The 13,833-nt window shown below is 37.8% G+C and overlaps 1 protein-coding gene across 1 annotated transcript in view; it reads right to left on the bottom strand.

Annotated features, from left to right (window-relative positions):
* Positions 1-346: 346 nt before the first annotated feature.
* The window catches only part of CFTR (cystic fibrosis transmembrane conductance regulator (ATP-binding cassette sub-family C, member 7)), a gene marked incomplete at both ends in the record, with an annotated part of 47,897 nt that continues 34,410 nt past the window's right edge, over positions 347-13,833 (bottom strand). Inside the window, 7 exons of the mRNA XM_009072026.1 lie at positions 347-447; positions 2,608-2,835; positions 3,936-4,086; positions 9,250-9,329; positions 10,352-10,605; positions 11,559-11,596; positions 13,722-13,824. Of these exons, the coding sequence (XP_009070274.1) occupies positions 347-447; positions 2,608-2,835; positions 3,936-4,086; positions 9,250-9,329; positions 10,352-10,605; positions 11,559-11,596; positions 13,722-13,824 (955 nt within the window). The remainder of the gene's footprint in view (positions 448-2,607; positions 2,836-3,935; positions 4,087-9,249; positions 9,330-10,351; positions 10,606-11,558; positions 11,597-13,721; positions 13,825-13,833) is intronic.

Raw genomic sequence — 13,833 nt, forward strand, 5'->3', positions numbered from 1 at the left:
AAGTATATTTTAAATATATATATATATATATGAATATAATAACAACATAATTCCAAGCCTTTTTGAAGTTTTCCCATCACTGTTACATCACTGTTTCCCATCACACACATTCCTGCAATCTGAAACTTCAAATGCAAATATTTGCTGTTGCCTATTCTAGGCCAGGAAAATTTTTTATCATGGAAAAACTAAGTGTGTACTATACCAAAGTCAGTAGGCATAAAGGGAACTTTTATGCCACATCTGCCCGATGTCTGACTCTGAAGATAATTCACTGCACAACCATAATCACCAAAATAAAGCAAGTCCTCAAAAGAAAGCACTGCACAGTGCATTTTATGCTTACCAAACTATCCACATCTATGCTTGAGTTTACTGCCCACTGCAAGGTTCCCATTATGTTCATAGCTAAAGTAAGAACAATTCCAGCTCTACCTGGTCCATCACCTGTGGAGAAAAAAAACACATTCAATTTCTATGCAAATAAAAAAAAACAATAAAAATGCGAATATTAGTATGTATATCTTAAAATACACATTCAGAGAAAAAAACAATAAAAATGCGAATATCAGTATGTATATCTTAAAATACACATTCACATTCTCTCCTCTTTTATTTCATGAAGAAAACAGGGATCTGTTAATCATACAAAGGACTGAGAGCTTAACCATCAGCTAAACACCTGGCTTTGGCACTGAATTCACCAGAAACCCTGATCTTGCTTTGGCAGAAGAAAAAACACTAAATCTTGGTACTTAAGCTGTAAACAGAATCAGGTTTCTGCAATCTTGATTTGACCTTCTTTTTTTCCAACACACATGAATCTGTGAAATTACTCTTATCTAACTAAAACACTACACACAGGTAACAACTTCAAAATTCAAAATAGTTGCACTGGCTCACATTTTCATTTCTTGGACAAATAGAGGACATGTTCTCCTTAGTGTTTCACAAAGACACAGATATAAATTCTTTTGCTTTAACTGTCTGCTGTAACAAGCATGGGAGTTTCCTTTATGAGCTTCTACAATACAATATAAGCATTTAAACTACTCTATTGTTGATTTTTAACCTCACTATGTGTTAAACAGAACTGAGAATTTAAGCCTAATGCCTTTCTATGATTTCTCCATTTCTTCTATGGTTTCCTTCAACAAACCTCCTCCCATTTTGCTTATAGACATCTCATTGTCAGAGTAATCATACAAGTAAGCATTGAAAGCAAAATATTCCTCCTGAAAGTTGACAGATTAAGAAAAGGAATTTAGTGTTGCACCAAGGACCTACTACCTGTAACAGTAAAGGTTACAGTGGTGGCAAGATGACAAATTTTCCCATTTTGAAGAAGTGCCTCTAATCCCTTTTCTCAAGTAAAATATCCAAAAAAACAGTAACACAATAAAAGGTTTTCCAAAAGTCCTTGAACCACTAAGGGCACAAAGTGAGCAATGATACAAGCAGCAGGGGATATTGTTTTCCTATGAATTTTAGGGGAACTGAAAGTCTCCTCTGTAACAAAAGTACTGTAGGTGCCTATTTTCATACAGAAGTATTTGTGTGGTTGGATTTTATCTTTTTCTAATAATCAGAAATGTACAACAATATACAAGAGCTACAGGACAGCATTTCATAAACTATACAATATTCGATAAAATGTACACCTTTATGTAACTCCTTTTCAACACTGAACTACAACTGAATGAAATTTGAATATTGCTAGATTTAAAAACCTCCTCCACAAAATCACCAAATTCTGTTCATCAGCAACCATAGTACTGAAACTGCATCCAGATCCTGTACACAAAGTTCAGCACTAAACTTGGTGAGGAAGAATGATGCCCAAACATCACAAAAGCATAATGAATTAAAAACTGTATCTGAAGTAATCTGAGTTTCTCCACAGAAGTGATTTATTCCAGCATTTTGGGGACATCATTCTCCTATTCTCTGCTTGTTGCAGGCTGGCTACACCTGGCCAGCCATGGGCACCATTTCAAATACAAGTAAGCTAGTAACGTATAGTGTAATTCTCATTCATATACTGTGCTTATTAGGAGTGGCGAGTCATTTTTAAGGGGATTTGGAATGGAATTTTCAAAACTTCACATAGAAACAAAATGAGTCAGTGGGTTGGGAATTAAAGAACTGGATGACTATTTCTGCTGGTGGTGTGGGTTTAAATGACCATTAAAACTTTGCATGTCTTAGCCATTTGCAAGTGAGAGGAACATTAACTTCTATATACTAAAAACCTTTGAGCTATACAGATGATAATCAACTTCCAGGCTTTTCAGTACACTAATGTGGTTTAAAACACAGGAGATTACTTTTGCAGCAATTACAGTCAAGAAAAGGAAAGTTCTGTCCTTTCAGGTATTATTTTCAGATAATCCCTTTAATGAGTCCTCTACAATATCAGCCAGAAGATTATAATAATGTGGTTTCTATTTTAATTAAATTGTATTTACTTTTACAATATACTTAAATCAGTGACTCCAACATATGCTAAATTTTGCAATGGTTTATTTCCCTCAGAAGTTTCTAAGGCTGAGCTGTTAAAGAGAAGCAGAAAGCTTCCATTTCAGTACTTGGGTAAAATAACCATACCTGTAGTTATGATAGAGATAAACACCACAGCAACAAAGAAGACAACAAAAATCATTTCTATCCTCATCTGGAACCAGCGCAGTGTTGACAGGTAGAGGAACCAGTTTGCCGTGTGTAGGTTCAGGGCTTTGTGAAATAAGGTCTCAAAATACGGCTGCCGCCCAAAAGCTCTCAGTGTCCACAGCCCTTTCAAGCTTGTAACAAGATGGGTGAAAATGGGACTCCGAGCTGTAAAGTGTTTAAATTAGAAACGACATAAGTGTGCATAAGCAAATGCCTTGATATAATGCAAACACCCTCCCCAGTGCTCTAACTCACAGCAGCATAACTACTGGCAGTGTTTTAATTTGTTGTCGGAGTACATGACCGAAGTCATCCTAGCACAGGGTATACAATGGTCCTTGCAAGAATGGGTTGAAATCACACTCAGTGTATTGAAAGGGATCACGTTAATTTTTCATAGTTAGCACACTGCTTGGGGAGGCTCCTGGCCTTCTGTAAGATGCCACAAGAGAAAGGCCACTCCTCCCCAGCCAAAATTAATTCCTGCAGTTTTGACAACTCCATCACATGAAGCTTTGTTAGCATAGGCAGAGTACATTAATGCTCTGGATTCAGCTGCGCTGACATGGTAATTTTAAGCAGATCTTGCGTTACATAAAAAGTGGTGAGCTAGTGCTGGATCCCTGTGAACATCAAAGAAATTTAGATTTAGATCTGAGGAAGTTCAGAATTACACTTAAGTAAAAGGGAAAATGATTATAACTGTTTAAGATCCAGGACTGATTTGCTGAGGATCTGCCAGTTTGTTGTAAAGCCAGGCAACAGTGCTTGATCTGCTAACTCAAACTTCAGAATGAGGTTTTCAATTTCATTTGGAACATTTTAGTCTTTTAATGGAAGGACAGGAAGGAATTTTAGTCACATAACTTATTCAGAAATAAGAGTTCTTTGCAATCAAGATGTATCTATTTTTCTTATAAAGAAACAAACTCATAGGGCATATGCCAAGTCTGACCACAATGGTGCAAATTACTCTCAAGAAAGCTGTATGTCAGGACTTTATTTGTTTTCAGCTGCAGTAGTGATAAAGCCCACCTTTAAAAAGATCTTCTTTATTGCTCTTTGGCAGCAGAGCACTCATTATTGGCTGGATCAGCCCTGATCTTTAGGTAACAGTAACAACCCTGGCTTTATGGAGATACACGTTCTGCTCCCAGAGACAATGTCATCTCACAAGAGAAAAGGCAAAGAAGAAGAGAAAGGGTGAATCACTTCTCAATTGATTTGTTGTGGATTTAGATGTCTACCAATTTTGCTGCTCCTACCTTCAGATTCCAGTTGTTTCAGCTGCTGAGAAGTGTGGAGGAAGAATGCCCTTACCACAATAAAGGCTGCTATCACAGGCACTGATGCCAGGAAGATGTAGGGTTCTAATATTGAGACTACTGTTATAGCGCCAATCACAATCAGTATTAACTGTAGAATGAAAGAAAAATACTATTGATATAGTAAACTTGTCATTTTATAGACTAGAGATTGGTGCTGAAACTCCTTCCCATGGCAACTATGTATTGTTTCAACAAACATAAACTGCTAACCTAAGTAGGATTTGCAGCTGCGAACAAACCTCCATGAAAAGATCACGAATAACTTGGACCAGACCCATAACCTGTTGCAATATGCTGCCATCTTTTCTAATAGATGGAAGAAGTGTTTTCTGTAATACAATCAGTATTGCAAGCTTCTAAATTATAAAGCCACACAAAAGCAATGGCAGCTAGGCACTCACTTCTCCAGTTAAAATTGTAAGAACAACACTTGCAATATCTGCAGCCACCTACCAAACCTGCCAGTGTTGTCTGCAGCCACCTACCAAATCCGTCCCTGTATTGTCTGGACTAGGTGTGCAAGACTGTCAGGAGCTGAATACCAGTCTCCTGCAGGTTTTGGGCCAAGCAGGTTTTCTGAGGGTCAAAAAATTTGGGAAATCATACTTCATTGCTTGCTCAAGGGACTGTAACCCATATATGAAACTAGCAATACTGCTCATCCTGATCAAAAGACAGGAAATATTAAGTAAGAGGACTTATGGTATGACAAATTTAGCAGGTTCAGGAGAAAAAAAAGTGGTTTAAGGTGACAGATGACTCAAAAGGAACAAAATCATTCCAGAGTTAACCTATTTAACCTACCAGAGACTACTACCATTCTAAGACCTCATCCTCAGTAGCTCCAGACAGGTTAGCTAAATCAGCTCTTGATCTTTAAGTCTAGAAGTACCCTAAGCACCTAATCTGTTTTTGTCTCATACCTAAATCTAACAAATCAGTGTACATAGAATAGCAAAGTTCTTCTTTGTATCAGGGTGTAACTTCTAACACTACTTCAAGCTACAAACTTACCAGCATAAACCAGTTGCAAATGGACAGTCTGGACAAAATGATGAACATTGCATTGAGACATCACTGCGAATGACCAGTCAGAAAAGAAACAGATGGAAGCAAAACTCATTTCACATTAGGAAGAAACCAGCCAAAAAAGTTGGTGCTTTTACTACTATGTCCACATAAATCCAAGGGAAGGCTTTAAATTCCCCGAACTCCAAGTCAGAGGTTTTTCATGAACAGATAAGCATGTTCCAAGTTTCCTGTCTTTTTTTTTCATCAGACATCTTACTAATGCAATAGCATTACTAAAGTTTATGGGAAAAAATTACTGTTACTGCTGAACTAGTTAAAGGGGTAATGGCTGTAAACCGAAAGCGTGTAGATTTAGATTAGATACTAGGAAGAAATTCTTTACTGTGAGGGTGGTGAGCAGGTTGCCCAGAGAAGTGGTGAATGCGCCATCTCTAGAAGTATTCAAGGTCAGGCTGGATGGAGCTTAAACAACCCAGTGTAGTGGAAGGTGTTTCTACCCATGGCAGAGGAGTTGGAACTAGATGATCTTTCAGGTCCCTTACAAAACAAATGATTTCATGATTCTATGATTCCTTTATTTTCCTCATTTCTCTTAAAAGATTGGTGTCACATGTGGGTTATGCTTGTGCAGGCTGAATAGCACTGGTCTGCAGCAATGCAAGAATGGATTGGTGTTTACTCATTGCTTCAAACTGCAGAATTTAGTAACTCTTGTATCTGTAATTCTTAAGAAGGAAATGAACCGTCCAATTGATATTGAGCCAAGTTATGCAGCTCTCGCATTACTAGAGATTACAGTCACTCAGTGACTGTTCCAGTTCCCGATTCCATCATTTACTCAAATTTCAGCCAAGTTATGCAGCTCTCGCGTTACTGGAGATTACAGTCACTCAGTGACTGTTCTAATTCCCGATTCCATCATTTACTCAAATTTTGCAAAGGTCACCATGATGCCATATTGTTCTCACTGTTGGTCCCACAGTTATTTCACTAAAATGTTGAATGTAAAAATTTGTGTTATCTCATAAACTCCAAATACAAAATAAGTGGTAAAGTCAAACAGAAGATGATGCTTTCTCTAACAACGCAGAAGCAAAAATCCAAACCACAAGCCAACTACATTGGCATATAGCTGAGGAATGGCTGCAGAGGGCTCATGCAGCCCAGTTAAGAGCCACAGACTGTGCTGCAGTGACCTCAGCTGCTGAAATTTCAGCCCTGGGACAGAGGCCTGTCATGGTTTAGATGGGGAGATATGTTCCAATGTCACTCAGTTTGGAAAATGCAACTGGTGGCAGAGACAGCAACTCAGCTTGGGTTCAGGGCAGCAATGACTGCAGCAACCAATTTGATTAACCACTAGGAGTTTATTATTTAGGGCAAACCAGTCATGACCATAGGCATGAATGTTCAGTGAGTTCACTAGGAGCTTTTGAGTGTGACTATATTTAACCTTAGGGACAAGCAATATGTGCTGGTAGTATCTAACATGAAGGATCTCCAAGAAATAATGACCCCACTGAAAGCACTTGTAGACAAACAAGATGGACGTTAAGAGTAGTGGTAATATTACTGCAGTCATTAGCTGGTTAGAGTTCAAACCCAAGACGTACAGAAACAGGTCAAATGGCAGTCAGAGAACCTTCACAGACGCCATCTCCTGTCGTTGATGGAAAGGTTGATGCCACTCCTTTTATCAGCAACCAGGGACTCAAGAGTAACAGTGGCCTCTTTCATCCTGGGGCCTCCTGAAGCCATTCTTTCATCCTGGATGAAAAGCCCTGCTTTCCAAAAGGGAAGGCCCTTTGGTATGTCTAATGCACACAAACGTCCTAAGAAAAACTATGGCATGACATCCACTGCTGCAACAGAGAAGGACACAGTGTCCCTAAACAAGCAGCTAGCCACAGTCATTTACCAGCTTGTTCTCATAGAAGAGGAAGTAAGAACCAGCACCACAATTTTGTGCCAAATTCTTGGGAAAGTCAGAAGGATGAACTTAGCAAACATAAACTGAAGCTTAGCAGAGACTAAGTCTCCATCTCCACCACACTCCCCTTTAGGCATTCAAGCATTTAGGCTAACCTTTTATGTAAATCTCTGCACCTGGGAAGGATAACTACATGCACCAGAACAGGCTGGAGGCTGACTGACTGGAAACAAGCTCTGCAGAGACAGCGTTGGGGAGGCAGCAAGACCACTCTGCAGTGAGGGAGTCAGAACATCGAGGAAAGTGATCCTTCCCCTCTCTTCAGCACCAGTGAGGCTGTGTCTGGAGTGGGCCCTCCAGTACAAGAGAGATACAGACAGACCGGAGTGAATCCAGTGAAAGGTCTTCAAATTATAAAGGGACTGCAGTAACTCACATACAAGGACAGGTTGATAGAGCTGGGATTATTTAGCCTTAAGAGAAGGCTTAGGGTGGTCTTATCACTTTGTATAACTATCTGGTGATATTTACTATATTACATAAATTATGTTTCTGTATATGCAATCTTTTATAATTAACATATATTTAAAATTACATTCCGTTTATATAAATACCACTAGGTATTTTGTGCAGAGCACATGAGCTTGAGCCAAATTCTTTTCAATGGCACACACTGGGAAGACAAGAGGCAATGGGCACAAGCTGAAATGCACAGAATTCCACACATAAAAAAAACACTTTTATTGTGGAGATAGTCAAACACTGGAACAGGTTACTCAGAGAACTTGTTGAGTCTCCACCCTTGGAGGTATACAAAATCCAACTTGGCCTTGAGCAACCTGCTCTAGTTGAACTGCTTTGAGCAGAGGGGCTGGAAAGGTCCCAGGTTCTAGGTCCATAGGTCCCTTCCACATTGTGTGACTCTTTGACAAAAGGCACAGAAGAAGAAAGTAATACGCATAACTTTCCTGTATCTTTAAGAGAAATCTGATTTTGTTTATTAGCAGAGTCCATGGAAGCTGCCAAACAAATCAGAATCTATGGAAGATAAGAAGGAATTTTTTATGAAGGAATGACTGGTAAAATGATTCAAGACAGTGGGTAAGTTCAATGATCTTCACCATAAGAACCTGGAAAGACAGGGCAGCTTATCACACGTGTTCAGGAGCCTCTGTAGTTGAGATTGAGGAGAGGTGAAGCTGTAGGATATTAGAGCATCAGAGACAGAACATAAAAGCCAAGTTGAGATTTTCCTTATTCTTGAAAACATGAAAACCTAGTCAGTTTCTTGTAGACAGTGTGAAATGTAGAGAGAGACTAACTAACATAATTTTGGAATAACACCTCCATGGTAGATGCAAAATATCAGAAACAAAATGGCCACACCAGAAAAGACAGTAGTGACTCCTGACCACACCAAAGGTTACACTAATGATTTGGAGAAGGTCTCAACATCCATGTTTATTCATTCAGCAAATCTTCAAGACATCAACAGGACATGAAGTAGAGCTATAATATACTTGAACCTCTTCATGTTGAGCTGCACTGGCCTCAGTGAAGTCATAAGCCAAAGTTATCAATTAACAACAAAGATAAAGGGAAAGGGATTCTGTCTTTACCAGATCATCTTGTTGGTAGGGACTGTAAAGCAGAGCAAACTCATAGGCAAGCTGTACAGCAGAGTGTTTAGCATGATTAAGTCAGACCTGCCTATCTCCTAAATAAAGGTAGAGAGGAACAAGAGGGTCAGGGAAGATTTTGGTTTTATTTTTAAAATGTTATGGGAATCAGCAATATCTAAGGAAAAACTGGCATTTCTATGGAATATAAAAGAACAGAAAAGCCAAGAATATATTCATAAGAGAGAAGTTAATTAAGGGTGATGCTAGAAAACTGGGAATAGAAGAGCTTAAAGAGGTAAAGTCATGAAAATGACTGAATGCAACCAAAGAACAGAACGAAACAGCTAGTAATCTTGAGCCAAGATAACTGAAAGAAACTAATCCCTTTACATCTTGCAGTTGAATGTGGGCAGCAGCAGGGATATTTGTCCTGCAGGGGTCTGCAGGGCAAAACCACTTCTGAGCCTGAGGGCTTTGCACAAACAGCAGAGGTGCACATATAGGCAAGTACTCAAAATAGCAGCAATTAAGTTGACTTACAAGATAAGCATCTACGTAAATAGATACATAGACTCAAAACATTTGATATGATTTCTTTTGCATGACATGCGACTGAAACCTTATATTGCTAGAACACAGCAAAAGTTAGAATTTTTATTCTACAAACCTGAATGAAGTCAAATACTGTAAGTGGAAGTAAGTCATCCAGAATTGCTGTATCTTTTGAGAATCTGTTAAGCATACCACCTAGGGATTAAAAAAAAAAGAGTCAAACATTTGAGTACCCCAAAAATCCTACATCTATTACTTTAACAAAAGTACGACTTTTTCTGAATACAAAATATTTACGATAAGTAGAAGATTTTTTTTCCTAGTACAATTCCATTACAGTTTAGTGGAGCTACAGCTTCTCTCCCTATAGAGGAATTTGGCTAGACAACTTCTGTTTCAGTTCTTGGATAAAAGCCAGGAAAAAGTAACGAAAACAAAGAAACAATTAAAAAGGGCAGAAACATAGGCACAAAGCATAAGGTCTGCACCCCTTATAAAGCATGCCCTGCTGACAATTTACACATCAGCATTTGTATGAGTTTATAACCAATTCCAAGCAGAATTACTGTATTAATCACCAGGTAACAACAAAATTAAGAATATAATGGGGAAATGAAGGAAAAAAAACTATGTTGCACTGCCATTTACCAATGTCTCCTGTAATCTAGAAAGTATCCGTAAGAAGGGTATGAGATAGGAATTTCATGTACAGTGGGAGATGAAACTTGTTGCACCAGTTATATAATGAACTCTGTATCAACTCCAGAACCATATTTGAATACGCATACCATTACTCACACTAACTGATGTTTTATGCCATTTTAGGAGGATTACTTATGAAATAAAGCACTATTTGTCATCCACACCCGAATCCTTGTCACTCACGACATAGCTGACTATATCTTTTCCACTGCACTTTTAGACAAAGTCTATTCATTAGAAGTTATTCTAGTTTTATTGCCTAGAGCAGTTAACAGTTAATTTTCGCCAACTTACAAGGTGATTATTTCAGAATCAGAACTGACAACTGAAACATGACAGACTTAAATTCAATCAAGTTTCATTAAAAGATTCACAAACCACTTTATGTGGCAAACTTCTAACATTCCACTTGACTGAAAAGGTAAATGGAAGGCAACAGTATCCTTTAACAGAATGAAAACTGTGTAATAGAAATGAAAAGCATAAATGAGTCAAGCAGTTCCCATCTGAGTTACCTGCTTTCCAAGAGTTGAATGCTGACATAGGTGCATGAAGAACTGCATGCACCATCTTTTGATGAAGAGTTTTAGACACTGTTATAAGCGTATGCACAAGGGGCAAACCTCTGAACACTCCCATGGCAAGCAGGGTATCTGCCACTCCCACATAGATGTAAATGATGTAGTAGCTGCTAGTGTCAGTGATAATCACAGGAGGTTTGTCAGAGGTACTGTTTTCTGACTGGGTTGAATTTGCCTTCAAAGCTGTCCTGTGTGAGAAAATTATAAGCATAATGCATTAGCTAAAATAGTGGGTTTTTTCTCTTTTATCTACTAAACAAAACCAAATAGTACTGCAGTGTTCATTTCTTTTAAAACTACATTAATTGTTAGCTACATATTTCCAGTCACTTTTTAAACATCATGTATATATGAAATATAAATTATGAGCTGCTCTGGTGGTCTCTTGCAAATCTACTGCCTGTTTAATTACTGACAAACCTAGCCTAGGAAAACACATCCTCTTCTTTTAACCAGAAAAAAACAGTTTAAGTCTTGGAAAAACTGAATGACTATGGAAACAGAATGCTTTAGGTGTACTATAAAAATCAAAGGCCTTTGTGACCTACTGTAAGGGGAAATGAACATAAATCCCTCCTCCTCCAGATCAGACCTAAGTCACCATATGCTTCTATACTCAAACACACAGACTTAGCGTTGCAGGACAAAAACAGGGATCAAAAGCATTAACCCATGAAAAGCCACTGCTCAGTATGTTTTAACCTGCAATTGTCTGACCCTGTAACTTCTGGGAAATTTTCATAGGTGAGTAGAGCAAATTGTACAATTGGTCTTACATAAACTGCTCCCTTAAAATGTTCCTGAGCAAAAGTCTCACCTGGGACCTTTGAAAGACAGCGGTGAACAACAGTGTATTCAGGATAATCAGGTTCCTTGCATGAACTGGCCCAGGAAAATTCTTGTGTACACTATTGTGTACCCAATAAGAAGGCACAAACCATTGGACTGTTAGTGCTTAAAGAAGTACCAGCTTAAGGTACTACCTACACAAGGTATTCAGATCATCCATCTATGAACCATTTTGTTGAATATAACCTAATCCCTATTCATACAGAATCCTGGCAGAATTTATTAATTATTCATAGCAAAAATTAATATAAAGGAGACCCCAGTTTCTCAATAAATTATCACCACTACTTACTTTTTAAGAAACAATACCCCAGCAATAGAAGCAGCTACCTGTGACCAAAGAAAACAGAGTCAAATTTTGTCTTATCACTTTATGTACTTTTTCTTACTTATCCTCTTTCACTGACTTTAGCTGGAGCATAATAAATCAATGGAAGTCAAACTTCCCTGAAACAAAAACCTTGTCATATCTGGTTCTCTTTGCACAGAAACCATTTAGTGCATCCCACTAGGAATGCTACATTTAGACTTGTATTACAATCAGTCTTTCAAGTGCCAAAATATTCTTGCATTGTTTTTTACCATACTATTAAAAAAAGGATTGTTAATGCATTCCTAATGACAACTTATTTAACATATTTTGAGTTTTAAAGATTTATATTTTCAATGGCCCTAAAAGAGCAAGCCTCTCAGTATCTTCAAGGCAGCACTGTTGTTCTTGTAAGCTGATATCTACATTTGGTGTATCTATTTGTCATCGCTTGGCTGCTAGTTTTACATAATTCTCCATATAATCTACTGTTATATTTTTTAAATTTTTTCAATGTAGAATTAAACCCTTCTTCTTGTGAGACGTTTCAGTGCTCAACAGAAGCTTAGTCTATAATGCATTTTCTTGTCTGTCCACTGAGATAGTGGAGATCCTCATCTACTCTACCAGATTTTCAGTCTGCTCTACTTCTGCTTATGATCAACTGCTTATATTGAAACAGTTTCTACATTCTCTTCCCATAGATTTTTATGTGACTGGTACAGAAATGTACTGTGATAATACCTCAGCATATAACTGAAGTCTTCTCCTTGGGAGCCACTAACTTTTGCAGGTCTCACAGTAAATAACTCAAGATTGACCATGATGTCCTGAATTTAAGCATTTGCGAGAATCAGGCTTCTTTCACAATAAACATTTAAATCTCCCAGCAGAATTCTGTTTTAATCTTGACTCCTCACAACAAAGGATTTTGTTCAGCAGTGGTTTGCTAAAGTGTGCTATGGCTGACTATCTTCCATCCAATTCATTTGTAAATAGGCTTTTATACTGGAAAGTTTAACTTCTATGGAAACATTCTTTGTCATAAGATTTGTTCTTCAATTAGAAGAAGAGGGTTTTGAACTACTTAAAAAGGCTTTAGTCTAATACAAAAGCAAAAATGCGTACTTAAAATTAGAAATATACGTTGAATATGCAGGGATAAATTTGGCATACCTGAAAGTTAAAATTTCATTTTCCTCTATAACTCACATTCAGCTTTGCTGTTGCAGGTTTACATAGCCATTTTCCCCTACTATGAAAATAAAACTGACACAATAAGAACAGCTATGCATCTAAACACCGTCTTGCTTCTGTAGCTGGTTTAAAAATTTAGGATGTTAAACTAGATCTAAGCTCCAGTATTTATTCCTGGTCCAACAGAACTAATTTAGATCACTTGCAAGATAACATTAGTGTAAATTCAGGATGCCATCAATCACATCCATCTTCAGCTATGATGATACAAGAAGTTTGAATCCTATTACAAAACAGGTAAAAGCTTTTGCTGCCACAATCAGCCAGAAACTAATCCTGTATTCCTAATGGAGTCTTCTCTTCTTCCAGTTCATGTTGAAAAATGCCAAGAGAAATTTGCACTCCATTTTATAAGTTGACATGAATATAGTCTTATTGATCTCCCAGCCTGAAACATATTCCTTCCATCACAGGCATCAGCATTGTGCTTAACTCACCACTCCTCTTTCACCAGGAGCAAAGCTAGTAAGTCATTCTTCAGAGCAATACGCTAGAATTCCTGTATGTACTCATCAAAAAAATTATAGCAATTATTGCTGCTAACTCCCCAAGGATCTGCAAAGATTTTTTTAAATGGAAAATGGGGTATTATTCACCTGTGAACAGGAAACCTGTATAGGGTGACAATGCTTATTTGTGGTACCATGTAGCAGAAAACAGGGATAATTTGAGAAGCAGGGTCTTCTGCTGCTGTGCACTAACCACTACCTTTGGTGAAGAAATGCTCATCAGTAGAAAAGTCATTGTCATATAATGTAATAACAGCAGTCAATAAACAATACATACATGAGCTAATGTCTTGATGCTTTATCCATAAATTTTCACAAAGAACACAGTTAGAACAAACATCATTTGTAGCAAAATAACACCAAGCACAGATTTTCTTACCTCAGCTAAGAAGAGAGTCAGACACAGAATGAGAACAAAAATCAAATTTTTGTGGATGGTAACGTATCTGAAATAGGTATTCCATGTAGTAACAGTACCCATGCTTTCCATA

The sequence above is a fragment of the Acanthisitta chloris genome, unplaced genomic scaffold (assembly GCF_000695815.1).
Source record: "Acanthisitta chloris isolate BGI_N310 unplaced genomic scaffold, ASM69581v1 scaffold623, whole genome shotgun sequence".
NCBI lineage: Eukaryota > Metazoa > Chordata > Aves > Passeriformes > Acanthisittidae > Acanthisitta > Acanthisitta chloris.